General features: G+C 48.3%; 1 protein-coding gene across 1 annotated transcript in view; it reads left to right on the top strand.

Moving 5' to 3' along the window:
* LOC119391856 (fatty acid synthase-like) overlaps positions 1-19,825 on the top strand; it is a 200,923-nt gene that overhangs the window by 45,187 nt on the left and 135,911 nt on the right. The window contains exons 3-4 of the mRNA XM_049415421.1: positions 6,880-7,080; positions 18,306-18,428. Coding sequence (XP_049271378.1) covers positions 6,880-7,080; positions 18,306-18,428 — 324 coding nt within the window. The remainder of the gene's footprint in view (positions 1-6,879; positions 7,081-18,305; positions 18,429-19,825) is intronic.

The following is a 19,825-nucleotide window of genomic DNA, read 5'->3' on the forward strand; positions in this document are numbered from 1 at the left end:
ACAACAGCCGCTCGTCCTCCACCCCCTCTTCCTCCCTCTCCGCGCGCCGTTTTCTTTCTATTTTTTTTTGTGCGCTTCCTTTTCCTCCTCTCCCATGCCGCGCACCGTTTTTTATTTTGTACGCTTGCTTTTTCTCCTCTCCTATGCCCTGCGCCAAGCCCTGCGCCGGGATTTTTTTTTTTGTTCGCGTGCGCTCGCGCGCGTGCTGTGCTTGGCCGCGCATTCGCGTTTGCCCGCAGCCAGCATGTGCTAGAGCATAAAGGATGAATCCACCTACAACATTTCTGTTACCTCTTTTTATTGTTCTGTTTCCGAAACTCAAGATTTGCATGTAATGGGACACGATACAAGTTCAGGAGAAGAACAGAAGGGAAGAATTCACAGTGTGTGCATGACTAAACACAAAAGTTCATTGTAAAATTTAGAAATTAAAAAATCGAACACATTGGAAAGTGTAGGCCCTTTGACGTACACACATATACGAAACACGATTTTCATTTGGTGCAACACCGAACAAAGTGCAGAGGAGCCTCTGATGAGCGGTAATCATGTAGTTTAAAGAAATGTCAGTGCATGACAAAAACATAACGAAGCGCAAAATATGTAAATATGAAATAATATTGCAATGATTTACTTATTAACCGTTGAAATGATACGAAACACAAAACAACCACTTACATATTTGCTCAGATTTTGCACAAATATACATGAAATGCTGGACACCTTCACCAGATAAACAAAATGAAAAAGATAAGATTTAGCACAGTAAGTAGTACATTGCGCTAAAAAGAGCAAGACACAATATATGGTACTTGAACACTACTTGAAAGTTAGTTGGTGGCAACGGGATGCAGGCCATGGTCAGTTGATGCAGCAGCACATGACATTCGAAGAACGACCAGGTGAAATAAGACTATACGCAGCTTTTCTTTCACCGCGGATACAATGCCTAGCTGAATATAACGCCACTGAAGGGAGGACGTCATGTTGGGTACACTGAGCACTTCATTGTGATAAACACAAACAGTAAAATTCTGCATATAGGACATGTCTCATGCCTACACATGAATCCTTAGAGCGGTTTTTCCATAGGCAATAACAGAGACAATATATAAACACACAAACTACTTCTTCAGCCGTAAGTACACAGCATATTCACGCACCGGGAAGAAGCACTGGGGGCAGGGTAGAAAGCTGGTCCACTTGAGTTGCGGATCGAGACTTCGCAGAGCGCTGATTCTACAGCTGTTAACCCCTCCTTGGCAAACGCATCAGTTCTTGCCTTCTCGAATACTCCGAAAACGTTTCCGTCCTGAAATAAAGCAATTGAAAACTATTAATTCCAACGATACAAATTACGCAGTCGCATGAGGCAAACGTAGTTTCGTCGTCTCGGCTCAGTGCAAGCTGCGATACATTAGGCAGTTTAGAATAGCGTGCGCTATTTTAGCGTTTGCGGCTCGCTATTTCCGTCACTACGGGAGCCCGCAAGCGGTTAGCGTACGACGCATGACAGTTGCGCCAAAAGCCAACGCAAAGCTTTTCGTACGCTATTCTAAAACTGCCTATTGAGTCTGAGGAACGCGTATTTAAACGATGGCGAGTGATAAACAGGCAAAAAAAGCAAAACGCACTTCCATCACGCAGTTCTGTCATAGACGCAAAAGTTAAACTACGAGTTCAAGTTCTTTAATTTCATTCCTTCTAGGAAACAGCGATATTAACTGCAACATCGTGCTTTTCACGATTCAGCCGTAATTAAAAAAACAATAACTGTGTTGTCCAACTGCAATTCGTAAATGTGTGGCTGCGAACGCAAGCCGCATGCTCACCTTTAGTTTTTCGGAACCTCGAAGAATCTTGCGGAACTCGGCCGGTCTTGAAGTATCCGTGCACCGTTCCATGATGTACGAATGGTGCGTGCCGTTAACCACCACGGCGGCAAGAGCGCACAACACGCAAACACCACGAAAACTCCACACGCCGGCCAAAGCTCGCTTCATGTAACGGAACATCACGAAACTTCATATCAAGGCCGGCGACTAGGGCGGGCTCCTGTATGGCGGCGACGGAGCACGGCTGACATAACGACCACTCCGATAAGTCTCAAGAGCGAATAATGACTCGCTAACCACAACGGGAGACTTGCAGGTGTCCGCCAAGCATAGCCTCCCTGCACGGCCAGCCTGGTGCCCGCTCTCAGCACTCGCTTCGTGCTACAACGGAACTTTCGAGGAATTCAAAACTAGCGTCGCGGCGCGCGCGCGGCCTCCGCGGCCGGCGCGGGGTGCACAGCTTTGCCGGCACGGCGGCAGGCTGCCATTGGCTGCTTGAACACTAGCGCCAATTTCACCTTCAGTTACGGCCCCTTTTAAAAGGCCGCCGAACTAGCAAATTATTCAAGATGGTGTCGGTGACGTCATCATGACGTAATTCTTCGGGACACCGGAGCGGCAGTGTTTCCGGGTATTGGTTTTGCGCCGGCGCCGGGTGGGGACAGCGTCTGCTCCTACCTTCGACAAGGCGCTCGCAGTGTGCTAGAATGATGGTTGTCGTTTCACAATCCACGATAAAGGTGGTGAAAGTCAAGACGACCATTATAACCAGTTGTGCACTGAGCTTATATCTTTTAACCTCGAATTGCTGGTGCGGCACAACCAAAGCGTTCAAGGCCTAAACATTTCCTCTTAAATCACTGGCCACTGCAACCCAAAGCGATGCTTAAGAGAAGGGAGCTTCAACGGCGACGGCGGCGTGCGCGCCTAAGGAGCTTTGCTCCTAAAAAGAAGGAAAGAAAGAAAGAAAGACAGAAAGGAAAGAATAAAGAAAGTAAGAAAGAAAGAAAGAAAGAAAGAAAGAAAGAAAGAAAGAAAGAAAGAAAACAAAGGAAGAGATGAAGTAGTATGTCAGACCCGCACACGCGAAGCTTTGCTTGCCCCAATTTTCTCTATACGCCTAGTGCGCGCCGACGGAAGCGCCATAGGCGGCGAACTCGGTCATTACTCTCGGGAAAGCAAGCAGACGGCCGCCGTGGTTTCCTACGTCGTTGTACGCGTGTTTCAGCGTTGTTCACGTTTCCGTAGTGAAGTAATCAACGTTCGTTGTATGTGTGGTAGCCGAAACGTCAAGGGATGTCGAATAACAATTGCTGTGGAGTGAAGTGCTCAAACACCTACAAAAACGCGCCCGGAACACGGTTTTAGTCACTTACCGCAAGGCCTCCTGAGCAAGGGCGACGGAAGCAATGGACTGCCGCTGTTCGTTGGCAAAGGCGAGCCGCCTCGTCATTGTGCAAGTTAACACGTCGCTTCTTGTTCTAATGCTTTCGTTCTGCCATATCGGTGCTCGCTGGGTGCACTCGATCATGTTGACACTGGTAGACGACCAAAGTTATCAGCCTTAACATGTGTTGGTTTGGTTCGACCGCCGCGCCCCCCAAGGGCACTTCGCTCAAACGTTCTATAATTCAGAAGTGTTGTAGTTCGGGCGAATTGGTCATCCATGAATAGATCCATGAATAGCTTGTACTAGCGTGGTACATGTACCGCGTCATTACAAGCTAAGTTCTATATTTATTATTTACAGAAACGGAAATGCAGCGATGGTTGACTTCAGAAAGAACAAGAATTGTGATTGAGACGTCACCTTTGTAAACAAAAGAAAGCGGATGTTCACCACCAGCTGCACCTCATAGCTGGGTCTTGTTACGCAGGTCTGCGCGACACACCTTTCATATTCACAGGCATGACGAGTCACTCCACGCGGGCGATCGTTCTCCTCCGCAGTCGGTCATCACATGTCTCCTCGGCGACCCTCTTCAAAACTTGTCACTGCTCCCGCGGCGTCATCTCTTGATACTTTACTCACACCACTAGATCATCAAACAACACGTCTTCTGCGGTCGAGAGCACGATACTATCACTAGAACGACATAACTTCTTCGCTGTCTGACTTCCACTGACTGACTCTCCCTCGCTCGCATGCATTGCCTGTATGGGCTCGCGCCTGGGTTCGGGAAAGTGCGTATGATTCGTCTGTGCGTAGCAGAGCGAAAGCTAGGGAAAGGGCTAGATCCTCTCAACGATTCGTCTGCAAAGATCCTCTCACCGATTCGTCTGCAAGAAAGCAAAGCAGCGCCGCTGGCGCTGCTTTGCTTTCTCGAATATCCCGATCTTTCGGGTGCGTTGGCTGTGTCAGTGGCGTCTTCCGCGGTGAGGGTAAAGATTGCGCTTTCGGCGCCTTCTTATACTTGTTTTTTTTCGATGCGCGCGCTCTGTCGCGCACGAAGCGTCGGCGCCAGGCTTTCATGCCGTCATTCGAAATCGGCGACGTTCTTAGTTAAGCGGTCGTTTGTGACAAACATCGTGCACAAGTCAACTTTCGTAGAGGGCCGCGCCTTTCCTGCAGCTGCCAGCGCAGAATTAGTTGTCTGGCACTCGCACGAAGGGGAAATAGCAGCTGCGAACTTCATCCATCTCCTCGCAGCAAAGCTGTGTAAAGCGCTGTCGTCTGCTCGGCTTCCCGCACGTACTGTCGGCGGCGCCCGCTAGGTGGCTATTAGCGGCGCCTCTATAGGCGGTGCACAAGGCGTATAGGGAAAGAGCTCCCTTTTTTTTAAGTATTGACAACTGTATCAGCTCCCCTATCCTCGAGAATATGATTTATTTGGGCGCCCCCAATAGCCTACGTCCAGATAATACAAGAGGTGCGTCCATCGTGATGTGCTCGCCCACGAAGCACTGATAGTTGACCGCACGCTGAAACTCGGAGGAAGATGCGGACCAGATGTGGAATAGACGCTATTATCTGCAGCCCCAGCCAAAAGCGCCACTCATCATGTGTTGCTTAGCGCCGTTACTATACTCCTCTTCCCGCGACACTAACGAGATTACTGCTGCCGCTAGAAATGCTTCGCTTGGAGCTACCCTGAAAATGGGCACTCGCGGAGGTGCGAGAGCGTCTGAAAGCGTCTCGCGTAGTCCGCAATGGCCGCAACGCGACTCCTGAAAATCTTTCGGGGGACACAGGTCATGCTTCTGCGTGCAGCGCATGCTCACTGCCACCTTGTAGGGCGGCCGGCACTCGCAGAGCTACTGTGCAAGCCAAAGTAAAGCTTTCTATTGTAACACTAGAAATGAAATGGACACATATATTTAAGCCATTGAGCCATTATGCATCCTTCCCGTCAGTGTGCGCTCTGATATTGCACACTATGTGCTGTTTCGCGTTTTTACATGAAATTTCTTTGTAATAATTTAGGCGCATGTGAGGTACTCTGGCCTCATCATGCCTTAAAGTGAAGCTGAAGAGGTTTTAGAATTCGATAAAACTTCGTGGCTAGCAAGGACCGACATTATTTTCGACGATGTAATTTTTTCTGCAGTTGTTGCAGCAGGAGCTTTAGAATACGGGAAAGAAAAAAATTTGCCGGGTATCTGTGTGCTTCGCTTGCAAACGTCGTTGGAAGACGATAGTCTTCTGTCGGCCGTACTACATGAGTCCTGGTCTCGTCCGCGGCCAGCGGTTACGCTCTTCTCGTACCATTTCCGTCCTGGCACGATAAATGCAATGGAGGTTTGTTTGAACAGATTTCATTTTACCGCATCATTTCATCAAGCGGTCATTTATGTTTAGCCTTGCCTCAGACAGCGCCTCCTCTCTGTTGAATCGGCCGCCTCTCGCTGGCATTGAAGAGGGCTTTTTCGTGCATAGCGTCGCACCACCTAATACTTACGCTTTGATGTTGCGCCTCAGATATGCGTAATATTTGCTTTTTGAACGATAATGTGCACAAGTATGAACGCAACTGCCAGTTCAAGATGACTGGGCGTTCAGAAATTGCTTAAACGTTGGCAGACGTTGACAGACAGACAGACAGACAGACAGACAGACAGACAGACCAAAATTTCTGCGTTCAAGTATCATGGGAAAGAATATCGTCTTTAAAGTTCATCTTGCTCATCCCAGGCGAGTGCACCGAAAGCGTGTGCGTGGAAACCTACGTCATCTTCGGTTCCTTTGGCGGAGCAGTGCTGCCCTCTGAGGGAAGGTTTCCGCCACTCACTGATCCGAACTGTGAGAGCACTGTTTATGTGACGAAGGCTCAAGTAAGCATAGCGAAGCTGACAGTTCTGCAGGTAGATTACGATATCTGGAATAACGACAAACTGCCGAGCACTACGTGGACAGCCGTTACTCGTATTTTCAAGCGTGGCCTCCACGACTAACTTGTTACGTGCCGTTGAAAGAGCTAATCGGGGAGGCCACGCTTCAGCAATGCTGCTGTTGCAGATAACGCGGCATACCGAGGGTGACGTCACCGCGTTCGCTCAGCATCTCAAGAAGCCCTGCTGCCACAGCCTCTGTTTTTTGCCACAAAGTGAACAGTTGTGTTAACTTTTGAGAAATCTCGCATCGCTTTGCGAATTCAGTAGGGATCGAACTGTCCTTACACGCTGCAGTCATTTGAAGCGCGCAAGGACCATACTACCATGCGATCATGTGGCCGATGCGCGACGACAGTTTAATCAGTGTGTATACCGTCACGCTGATGTCATACTATCAGGATCATTAACCTTTCTAAGGCTGAAGAGATCATCATTATTGAGCATGGCTTTATAACTCCGACAAGGAGAGCGTAATGGGGCTAATGTGGTAATAAAGCTGGAATATGCAACTATTAAAGACAGGGGGAATTCGAGACCCTTGGGAGATGTCTCTGTGCTGGAGTGCATATAAATAAGGTGTTAGTAATGGCCACATTTGTGAAATATCTGCAAGGCACCTTAATCAAAATTAGAGTAACTAGATATAGCAATTTATAGCCACAATACTACACCAACAATTTTTGTTCTTTACTCTGTCGTCGTGCGCCTGCAGGACCAAGCGTCGCCATCGAGACGGCATGCTCATCGACACTCGTGGCCCTGAATGATGCCATGTTGGCACTCCGCACGGGACAGTGCGAGGCAGCCCTTGTTGGCGGGACTTTGCTCACGCTCAACCCTGTGAAATCACTCGCCTACTTCCACCTCGGCATGGTTGCACCAGACGGGAAGTGCAAGTCATTCGACTCTAGACGTACGTATTGCACCGACCTGTTCGAATCTCTCACGTCACCACTACTGCTGTCGGTGTGATAGGGCACCATAATGCGGAGAACACATTTTCCTGTTGAAAAATAATGTCGCTGACAATATTCAGAGCAGTCGCTACATTGTATACCTAAAAGAAGAGACATGATAATCTTTTGGAGCAGTTGACACTCCATAACAAAAGCGCACTCACCCAAAATGAGAGGGAGGGAGAGAGATAACTATGTTTTAATGAAAGGTGGAGATGTTAGCCTGGCTCTTCGTCTGACATGCTACTCCAGGTACTGGGTGATGATTATGATATATACACTGACAACCACATAACACACACACACACACACACACACACACACACACACACACACACACACACACACACACGCGCGCGCACACATATTACAGTGGGTACCCAATTACACTGGGTACCCACTGTAACTTAGGGGTATGTGTAACAAGCGTTGAAAGCTGGGCAAGTTGCTAAGGTTTCACCTTCTAGCAAACCGCCAGCAGACGGGACACCAAGGAGGAACGAACCAGCGCTCGTCTGTACCTTTCGTTCTTTCTTTGTCTCCCGTCTGCTGGGCTGTTTGCTAGAAGATGTAACTTAGGGGGTTGGCATGATAACAGTTTGCAAATAGGAGATTCGTTCTGCACGCAATGAATTCATGTGTTTTCATGGGGATTATGCTGGGCCTAATGAGTCATACGAGAACTGCGAATCTACGTTCATCAATTACAAGTGATGTAGGTGACTTAAGAATGCCTCGCAGAGATACCTTTGGTCAGGCCCGTATCCGGGAGGGAAGGGGAGGCCTAGGGCCACTCCCCTTTCCGAAACTTTCATGGAGGGGCTTCTCTTACCGAAAATAAATAAAGAAAATAGGTGTTTGTCTCAAAATTTAAATATAAAAAAATCGGCAGATCCCACGTACCGTGGGAGTCGATGTTATGCGAAGCATGCGGCGGGTAGGTGACTGTGGCGTGACCTTTTTTTTTTACTGAGCGACACGTTATAAAATGACGCTAAAGATTTGTATAAATTTTATACGCACACCTATATATGCTGAAGAGCCGCATATGTTATATAACTAGTTGTTTACGGTTCGGTAACGCTGCCAATGGCAACGTGGGTATTACCAACACCAGAAGCGGTAAGCTGATATGTAGTGCTTATACGTGTCCCGAGAACGCACGCACGTTTCACGAACCCGTGTCATGTGTGCAAGAAGTTCTTGACAGTTCTTGAACAAGGGCATCATCACCGTGATCAGTGAGCACCAGCTGCTGGTCACGACTTGTTATAGGATCCGGTCGGGATCGTGGTGACGAGGGGTCCATGTGTAGTGAAGTATGTGGTATAGTAGAGCAGTTGCCATTCGTGGATGTCTCGGTCATTTCGTCGACAATTGTCAGCCGGCGACATGTCGGAACCTGAAGCCACCCTTCGCGTTGGTGAGGTATAGGCCGTCGAGGCTGGTAGGCCTGGATAATGCTACGTAGACCAACATCGGTGGATGCTGTTTGTAGTATTTGTAGACTACCTGGGCGTATGTGGCCTACGTAGCCTAGTCTAAAAAGCGGTTGTCAATCAATCTGGCATCATCCTCAGTCAGCATGAGGCCATCGCCCAGCCTCGTAAGAAATGAAGAGGACACTGCGTCGTTCTGGTGGACGAAGTGCACTTTACGGTGTGGTGATGTGGATATCATATGTAACTTTCGTTAATGTATTCCTCCGGGTCGAACAATGCTGAAATATAGCTTGCTGAATCATAGGAATACAAACGTAATGTTTAATAGACTGCTATAAAAGCGGAGTCAACACTGGAACTACAGACGTTAATCCGCTATGACGCCTGTATTGTAGGAGTAGACATCGTAGGAGTATCATGTAGTGTTTATTGCTTTCTTGTAAAATTAGATAGCCAGCACCACAACAATAATTGGCGTTGCACCAATATTACGCCTGCGTAGGCTGTTTTTCCAAACCAATTTAAAGACCTGGCTTGGCTCAGTGGCAGAATACCTGATTGCCACGCAGAATGTTTGGGTTCGATTCCTGCTGGGATCCTAATTTTTATTCTTTCCATTTGTTGAGTCAACGCTGCCGATGTTTGCTTTCCCTTAACGCTCTAGCATTTAAGTTAACAATGTCTGTTCTCGCACTTCCTGGGCAGAGGGTAGATATAAACTGTCAATCACCTGTGGCGCATACCCGTACACCGCGGCCCGTGGTAAACGGGTATGTGCCACACGTGTCTAGTGGAAAGGGTTTGACGACGTACGCGACAAGATTTTAAAGTTATTCATGTCATGACCAGGCAATCATATTCGTCAAATCCTCTTACCCTCCCATGCAAATTTTGGCCTACACCAAATTAAGGAGGCGATCATGAGAGCACCAAGACGTAGGCGGCTAGCTAGATAGATAGATAGATACGTAGATAGAAACGCTCAAAGTACCGGAGGTTCGCTAAGAAATGCTTCGCATTTAAAAGTTTTGCAGCGTGACCTTCTCAAGAAAAATATCCAAATCAGAGCATCACTATAACATCTATGGCGTCCCTATCACCATACACTGCGATTATAAGTATCTCGGCGTTCATTTTACCAAGTCGTTTATATGGAACAAACATATTGGCACGACCATAGAAAATGCTAGTAGGATGCGTCACTTTATCTGTAGGAATTTCAAACAGGCGACGCGCGAAATCAAGGAAACTTTATGTTTTTTGCAAATAAGGTCTATACTTGATTATGCATGCGTAACACGGGATCTCCACCAAGACTAACTTATAAATAGACTTAAGAAAAAAAACGCCAGGCCTGCGCGGAAAGCGCAGCACAGTCACAGCGAAAGCTGGAAGAGCGGCATTTCTAGAGTCCGTTGTAAACTCTCTTGGGGCTACTCATACAAGTACACTAGCAAGGTACCCACTACGCTATAAATCACAATATTTGTGAAGTTGGGAAGCACCTACAACGCCATTATTCATCATTGTGCGCAGAAGCGAGGTTGCAGCTACACATATGTAAGGCATTATGTGCGCTTTGTTTACGTGACGACTGATGACGATGAAGAATTGTGGCTCAGCCCTTGTAATGGGTTGGAAGCTTTAAACAGCTGACCAGTTACATAATTCACATTATGTGACCCCCGGTCGCTATTTAACTCTCCCACCATGCAATATAACATACGTTGACGTGAGAAAGAGAGAAAGAGAGAGGGGAAGAACTTTATTGAGACCCTGAGGAAATTGATGATGGGCTCATGGGCTTCCTTGGCAACCAATGCAAGTGCACTTGCGAGGAACCCAATACGCTATACCTCATCATAATTTCTGTGACATAGGGAAACAGCTACTATGCCATTTTTCGTCATTCAACGGAGAGCCGTGGTACCCGCTAAAAACATGTGAGGCATTATGCGCACTTTGTTTGTGTTGTGCCTGATGACGATGAAGAATTATTGCAGAGCCCCTTGTAATGCGTTGGAAGCAACCAACAGCCCACTCGTTCCGCAATTCGCATTATGTGACGCCTGGTTACAGAATTCGCGTTGTGTGGTGCGTGGTTGTCTCTTCTACCACACTAAGTTACATATGTTAATGTGGTTCCTTCTGGACATGAAGCCCGTGTAGCGTCTTCGTGCAAGGCAGTTACAAGCACCGGCATGGCTCTGGAGTACAACACTGGGGTCCCACGCAGATGGCCCAAGTTCGAACCCCGTTCCATCCTGGAAATTTTTTCTTAGTTCGTTTTTTTTTCTTATTTCGAGCGATAGTGGTTACGGACACCGGCGGCGGCGGCGGCAGCGGCAGCGGCGGACAACTACGGCGCCAAAAACGGCCCGTGAAATGATCTCATAACAGCTTTCGCTGCAAAAAACCCTAAGTGGCTGTTTATACATGAATGAGTCAAACTATCCCAGAGATATGTCACTTCTGTCTGTGATAAGGCTATGAAAGGTTCGCTGATGCACTTGTGACCTTCCAATGACATGCAAATGGCTTCCATGATTTCTCATGTGCGCTGATACCTGTGCCGATGCAAAATTTCTGTCCTATCAAAACTTGGATTACCGGCACTTTTGCGATAATGAAGAGCCAAATGAGAACCTGTGCTATTTTTTAAATTTTGCATATTCTCTTAGGTCCTGATCTTTACGCAATGACTGGTTTGCCTTATGTAAATCTTACTGCCGTTGTCTTCCGTTTCTTTTGTTCGTCCTCGTTCTTTCGCACTGTTGGTATGCTTTCGACTGTTATCTCCTTAGACTTATTCAAAGGGCTGCGACAACTAAAAGGATGCAAAATCGTGGTGAAATAGGCTGCACAAGTTGAAAGGCTAGATTTACCTGTAATTACCAGTATCCACCGCTTCCTTCACCATAAAGCTACGCACAAAAGCTAGCATGTGGCTTTAGGGCTGACGTAGTCAGCAGGTAGTTGTAGGACAATATGAGGCGGCTCTCTACATGAATGAAGCACACACACACACACACACACACACACACACACACACACACACACACACACACACACACACACACACACACACACACACACACACACACACACACACACACACACACACACCACACACACACACACACACACACACACACACACACACAACACACACAACACCACACACAACACACCACGCACCGCACGCACGCACGCACAGACACACACACACACACACACACACACACGCACACACGCACGCACGCACACACACACACAGTGGTAGGAAGTGCTTTAAGTCATAGGCACGTTACCAGCAAAAAGTGACAGTGTTACAGTTACAGCTACCTAAGCCAAAAAGTAAGAGTTACAGTTAAAGTTTCGGAAAGTAACCTGTTGCAGTTACTTTAAAAAAGGTAACGTCGCAACTTTTCCGTTACGCTATAAAATAAGTAAATGATCACAAACGAAATGACATAACTTATTTAATAAAAACATACTAAGGTATGCGGGTAGTCAAAATTGCACCTGATGAAAGCCTAGACGAAGCGAAACTAAAAGGGGGCCCAGCACAAGCAATCGTTGTGTACGCCTCATTTTGTGGTACCAGTTTATAACAGCGAAGCTATTGAAACCGGCTTCAAGAACGTTGTTTTGTACATATATGTACAAAAAGTATCATCACTATGACAGGGTATGTGCCACAGAAACTGCGCAAATCCCTCTACTCACCACTGGTGCACTAGAAATGGAGAAGGCAACAGACGGGCGGCAAACAACGATTACGATTTCTAGACAGACGTAGTTATAAGTAACGCGTTAATAGCAACTAGTTACTGCCCAAGACTGGCGCTTAGTGACCAAACGTCTTAAGAGGCATTTCGAAGATCGCATAGCTTAGGTTTATTGTGATGAGGCTGTGTCAAAGCTTAAGAACAGCCTTCATAATTCATTTACAAATGATATAACTAGCTCCGTTCGTGCTGTCGTAATTCTATTACAGAAACAACTTTCTTTCTCATCATATTTACTTCCTTATTTTTTTCCGCTGTAAGAACATAACCTGGGGGGAGTGAAACGGGTGGCTTTGGCAATTTATACATCGGGATAGAGATGTGTCTGGGGTAGAATGAACATGGGCACGATGGTTGTTAAACGAGTGCGAATGGCCATGTCAATCTATCGTATGTAATGAATACTACATGCTCCGTACTCCAGAATGTCGATGACATTAGCACAGGGGTACTTAACTTTCTGGCCTTGGAGAGCCCCTACAGATTCTCCAGAGTTCAGCGGAACCCCCAGCTTCCCTCTTTTCTCTGATGTGCTTTTATCATAAGACAAATGGGAAAGACAGCGTGAGAACGCTTGTAGGTCCGCGTAACCGAAGTACTAACGCCGCCTCACTCACCTGTTATCTCTAATGTTGAAGGGCTTCGCTGTCGATGTGGAACTAGGCGCATTACATGCAGTTGGGATTACTGTTCAGCACCCCTCTACCTTCCCCTCTTCGTCGCCGCTCCACGAGACTTAAAGTACCCGCATATAACGCAACTACATAGCATAACTTAGGCACCGCCTGTCGTAAACAATGTTTTCATCATCGAGGTGCCGGACGTAAAAAAGAAATTACAGCTTCGCCGCAAGGTTGAAGCCGTGAATATTCGATAACAATAAATTGGAATGTAATACGATGTAAGGTTAACAGCTAATTTCTTTATGATCCGATGTGTCGTAACTCGATCAAACGATCGTGTAACGAAACGCGGTTGCTGCAGCGAGCGAAGCGACCTTCGTGCTGTGTGTCGCTTCAGCGCAAAGAAGAGAAAACCCACTAAGGAATGAGCGCGTCGAGATACGACGCGCGGAACAGCGCCTGGCGCAACAAAGTACGCAATTGCTCCCAGAGAAATGCGTTCATCCCCCCTCCTTCCGCCCCTCCGCTTTCCGGGACCCCCTACTCAAGGGCCTTTGCGCAACGGATGAGGGCCGGTGCCTTTCCTCCCCGCTTGAGCTAGGATCCGCGTCTGTCCTCACATGCTTTCCCTCACACAAGAAAACATACGATACTTTGGTCGACGTTATCCATTTAGTTATTACACGAAACCTCATGGCAACGCAAATGGCATGGGCAGAATTTCACCTGGAGTGTCCATATAATTGCGGCAGCAATGAAAACGTGATTTATATCTCATAAAGCTAATGCTAAATACTCGCCCATCCCTTCATTCGTCATGTTGAAGGCCCTCTATGGGATTTCGTTTATGCTAGAGGGGCTACTTCTCAACGTTACACCAAAGTTGCTTCGACACTATTCGTTTAATTCGTTCTCTGCTTAGATATAGGTGTACGTTAAAAGAACCCCAGGTGATCGAAATTGCCGGAGCCCTCTACTACGGCCTCTCTCATAATCACATCCAGGGTTACAAGGTTTGGCTACCTTTGTACGAATTTGGCGACTTTATTTAGGTTGGTGGCAGCGGAAAAACGTCTGGGCTGCTTGGCTATTTTTGGCTCCATTTTTGTTGCCTGAAGAGATTTGTAAGATTTCACTACTTTGCGGCCCCTTGGGTACTTGTTTGGGTTAGTGGCGACCATAAAAGAATAAAGACTTGGTTACGTGGTTACGTTTAACACGAAAGTGTTTTATGCCGGGGTCCACCAAGACTTCAGTGACGTGTTTCCGTCACGGAAATGACGTCGAAAAATATACACAGTCAGATGGCAGAGAAAAAAGGTACCGTCAACGGGCATCGAACCCACGACCGCTCGGTCCGCTACAACAGATGCCGGGCACGCTAACCACTGCGCCACGGCCACAGACTCTGGTGGCTTTACGAACGCGCCTTTTATATCTACCACTCTCCCGGTCTGCTGGGTGGTGTTGACCTCTGGGAGTGGTAAGGTAAAGAATTCGTCATTGCTGTGGCCTCCGCGACTAGCACCTGCAAAGCGTTACGCGTCCATCCCATTCGGCGCGTTTTCAATAGAAGTTGAATTTTGTCAATGCCCTAACACACTGCGAGGTGGCGACCTTTGCCCAAGCGTCGTAAAAGCGTCGGCCTTGCTCAGCATCACGCTAATACAAACCAAGAATAGCTCTGCGAGGCGCGCCTGCCTCACCTGGCTGTTACACCGTGTTCCCCGCTCATGTGCTCGCCCCGAGAAAAATCGCGGCAGGGGGGCGGCACGAAGCGCTTTGCGTTTCCCTCTAGTCCGGCCGTGGTGTTCAATCACATTTTAACATGCCGCGGGATGGTGACCAAGTTCGGCGTCCAATATATGCAACGCTCTTCTGGCAATCACACCTCGTTCTCTGATTACGCTTTCACCGTTAACTACTACAGCTACCACAGGGGTTTGTTTCATCATTTAACATGGACATTAGTCGTCGGGATGGAGATGTACGATCAATCATCAAAGTGGGTGCATACACGTTAAACGGCGCCATTAGCTGCCAGACATCAATATATATTGTGCAAACTCTCTTATATCAATGTACAGTAAGCATTCAGTTACTTCTGTAAGGTGACGCTTCGCTTTCGTGTTATTCCGATTCCTATGACGAAGGGATCAGCCGTGTTTTTTTTTTGCAACATTCTTGTTCCTTCGATTTCATCCAATATAATATCTGGTGGCGTCGCAGCCGATGGCGTTCGAGTGCGCATTCGAGAACACCAACTCGCGTTTCCAGCTCCCAAAGCTGAATACGGCACTTGGACTGCACAAAAGAAAAAATTACACCATCTCCCGCTAAAGGGGACCATGAGGCGATGCGAAGCCGGAGCACTTGCACGATCGCGTTCCGTTGGCGTTCGTTGGGCATGCTACCGACCTCGCGCCGTGGAACGTGAAGAGGGACGCTACGCGCGTCGTATCTTCCATCTAGCCTGGCCGTTAATTCTTACAGGGCGAGCGGGGAACGCGGTCGACAGGCGGGCGAGAGGGGGGTAGCGTGGGAGAGGAGAGAGAAGCGGAGGGGACGCGCATGCGCTCGAGCTCATCGCGGCGTTGCGCAGGAGAGAATTTCAGCATGTCTAGCCCGCGTTTCAGAGGAAGAGTGGAAAGGGGAGGGGAGAGGGGAAGGGGAGAGGGAAAGTGGAGAGGGGAAGGGGAGAGGGACAGTGGAGAGAGAAAGTGGAGAGGGGAAGGGGAGGGGAGAGGGTGAGTGGAGAGGAGGTTGTGGAGAGGGTATGCGCATGCGCAGTGAGGGTGGTCACGCCGCACACCACCACCACCACCACCACCATCGGATTGAGCTCCGCCTTAAGATACTTCGCATCTAAAAGGCTTTTGGATACGTGGTTGACACTCGGTAAAAACTGTTGCATGGCGCCTCATTTAGCGCGTGAAGGCTGTCGTTTTAAATGCGAAGCATTTCTTAGCGAACCTAAGACACTTTTGCCGTATCTATCTATCTATCTATCTATCTATCTATCTATCTATCTATCTATCTATCTATCTATCTATCTATCTATCTATCTATCTATCTATCTATCTATCTATCTATTTCGAGCCGCCTACGTCTGGGACCTGTGCTGGTCGTCTCCTTAACTTTATATGCACCAAAATTGACATAGCAGTAGGTGAGGATATGACGAACGTGACTGGGAGGTCATGATACGCATAACTCGGCTTCCTTGTCGCCTACTCGGCTTCCTTGTCCACTACTCGTAATCATGTGTGGCACATACCGGCATATCACAGCCTGTGGTATGCGGGTATTCGCCACCAAGACTTTAGAAATAATAACGCTACAGCGTGAATGAGCCCTTGTCTCAGAAAATGGGGTGCCGGCGGTGGCGTTGTCGATGGGTATATCCCTATGGAAGCAAGGAATAAAACTCACGGCTGAAGCCGCAGTCAAAACTAGACATTCTGCATGGCAGTCAAGTATGCTGCCACAGAGCCACGCCAGTGCTTCAATCTGCTTCGGAAAAACACCATACAAACGTATGATGTCAGGACAAAACCAGTTGTGGTTGCAGTCATGGCTGTCCCCTTCTAGATGAATGTAATAAACATTACATATGTTCAACTACGACTCCGCAAGGCATCCAGTATAGACCAATCAGCCATTTCAGGCAAATCATGCCCGCACGAAGTGGGAGAAAAAGAGTGTTTAGTAGGGCTTATCGGTGTATTTTATATTAGGATGAACTGCGTGACGAAGGAAAAAAATACACGGCTGATCCCTCCGTCATAGGAATCGGAATAACACGAAATTAAAGAGTGCCCTTACAGAAGTAACTGAATGCTTACTGTACATTGATATAAGAGAGTTTGCACAATGTATATTGATGTCTGGCAGCTAATGGCGCCGTTCAACGTGTATGCACCCACTTTCATCACTGTGGTACATCTCCATCCCGACGACTAACGTCCATGTTAAATGATTAAAGAAACCCTTGTGGTAGCTGTAGTAGTTAACGGTAAAAGCGTAATCAGAGAACGAGGTGTGATAGTTAGAAGAGCGTCGCATATATTGGGCGCAGAACTTGGTCGCCATCCCGCGGCATGTTAAAATGTGATTGAACACCACGGCCGGACTACAGGGAAACGCAAAGCGCGTATGCTGCCCCCCGGCCGCGATTTTTCTCAGGGCGAGCACGTGAGCCGTGAATGCGGTGTAACAGCCACGTGAGGCAGGCGCGCGTCGCAGAGCTATTTTTGGTTTGTATTAGCGTGATGGTGAGCGAGGCCGACGCTTTTACGAGGCTTGGGCAAAGGTCGCCACCCGGCGGTGTGTCAAGGCATTGACAAAATTCAACTTCTATTGAAAACGCGCCGAATGGCACGAACGCGTAACACGTTCCAGGTGCTAGTCGCGGAGGCCACAGCAATGACGAATTACTTTACCTTACCATTCCCAGAGGTCAAAACCACCCAGCCGACCGGGAGAGTGGTAGATATAGAAGGCGCGTTCGTAAAGCCTTCAGAGTCTGGATGGTGCTCGCTGGATTTCAAGCAAGACGGACGTGCCGGCCGCGATGTCCTGGATTACTCCTCGTACCTCTCGCTGACCGGCGCCCCGTGACGGACTCCTCGCCCGCTATGCCGTGCGCCGCTCATCGTCGGGACCTTCTCCGTTTCGTCGGTGTTGTGCACTGTGCCACTAGCTGTGTTTCGCGGACCCGTCCCTGAACTCCCGTGACCGTTTCCCAATCTTTCCTGTCCTCTTTTCTCTTCGTTGGATGGATGTGCTCCTATCACTTTTCTCTCTATTTTTCTACTATTCTTTTATTCCCTCCTTACCCCCACCCCCACAAGGCACTGCGCCGTGTCGCCTATAGGCAGACAGAAATTAGGTGCCTTTTTCCTTTCCTTAATAACCACAGAAAGAGTCTGTGACCGTGGCGCAGAGGATAGCGTGCCCGGCATCTGTTGTTGCGGACCGAGCGGTCGTGGGTTCAATGCCCGTTGACGGTACCTTTCTTTCTTTGCCATCTGATTGTGTATATACTTTCGACGTCATTTCCGTGACGGAAATACGTCACTGAAGTCTTGGTGGACCCCGGCATAAAACACTCTCGTTTTAAAAGAAAGGTGCGCTAGCGTTTGCCAGCTTTCTTGTTTTCGTGCAATTCACCCTCACTGCGAGGTAGGTGGTCTCCGTAGCACCGCGGCTTCTTGGACTAGGGAAAAACGGGAGCGTCCGAGTGTACTAAGGTGTTTTATTTCGCGTACTGTTCTTGCTTGACTTGACACGCGCGGCACTAACAAGGATTTTTTACCTCTTGCAGGCAACGGATACGCACGGAGCGAAACCGTGGGTGTGTTCTTCATACAACGTGCACGTGAAGCTCGTCGCATGTATGCTACGTTGGTCAACGTGAAGAGCAATGCGGACGGCTACAAAAAAGAAGGTGAGCCGTACAACAATTGAGAATGTCTCGTGTACACGTTGTTGAAGGCACGCGATTGAGGCACATCATAAGCTACTAATGCTGCGTTTTTTAATGCGCAAGCATATCTGTGCTGACTCAACAAGAAAGCTGTCTATCTGTCCTCCTGCCCTCTGTCACGTAGGATGACTATGACCATAAAGATATAAATGAATAAAACAAAATAAGTTATCTTCGTGGAGCTGGGTTTGAACCCGGGCCCCCGCCCTCCACAGGCGACTGTCTTAAAGGGGCCCCAGAAAGCTCTTCGAAGCAATCTTCGAACGACTTCATGAAATGAGTTTATTGCCTCACGAATCGATAGCCGCAAAAAGTTTTGGAATCCGCCAAGTACGAGCGGAATTACACAGATTTGTAGCACGCTCTAATTTCTCTCGTGGAAGTTAAGCAAGGAGGGATTACACAGACGAACGAAGCCACGTTACACGTGCGTCATGACATGAGCACTTTTTCTTTTTTTCTGCAAACGCGCGGCTTACTTTGAGTGGTATCGCGAGCGAGCGCGAGGCACGTCGCGCCATCCCGCGGCGACCGTGGTAACTTTGTGGCTCAAGATGCTACAATCAGCCAATGGTCGTGGACTTTGGTTCTATCGCATCATTAGTCGAGAGAAGAGCGAGCGATTTCTAGCTGACTTTGAGAAATAATTGAAAATTCCAGGCTGCGTGCTGCGCCTTAACTTTTGGCTCACGTGCTCTGAGGAGCCTGGACTACAGACCGGCAGCGTTTCGTGACCATGCTCAAAAAGTGTTACAGGGCCGCTTTAAACGAGTGCTGACACAAGAAATTTGGTCTGGTGTTTTCCTGCGGCTATATGTTTCTTTCGAACCATTTCTCATAACACGGCATATCACTTGCCGCAGAGCGTGACAGACAAATATTCAGAGTCTGTTTATTACTGACTAGTCTCAGTTTCTGCTTGAAACAATCTGCGCGGACGACGAGGCACAGGCAGCAACTAACGCCGTCTAGCGTCTGATGTTGTAAACAAACTCTACCACATGATCACACCAAACTGGGACGCATTTCCGCGCTGGCTGCATCGTGTGCGCGCGTTTTAAGGGGTATTCACACGAGGGAGAAATCGGCGGCGGACACGGGGGATTGCGGATCACTTGACCTCGTCGTCACCGATTAGTGAGTGGGCGCGACCCCCCCGCGACTCCTCGGAGGAGACATGGACTTTTTCCCCGACAGGAGAAACGATCCCCCGGCGGTGGGGGATATGGCGGAATTTCGGGCTCTTGTTTGGCCACATTCTTGCACTTGCTCCTGCAGAGAGCGGTAGTGGGTGCGCAGTCTGCAGCTGCATAGTCGTCTGCACCTCGTCGTCAGCAGCTCTTCAAACGGGTGGTGCA

The sequence above is a fragment of the Rhipicephalus sanguineus genome, chromosome 4 (assembly GCF_013339695.2).
Source record: "Rhipicephalus sanguineus isolate Rsan-2018 chromosome 4, BIME_Rsan_1.4, whole genome shotgun sequence".
NCBI lineage: Eukaryota > Metazoa > Arthropoda > Arachnida > Ixodida > Ixodidae > Rhipicephalus > Rhipicephalus sanguineus.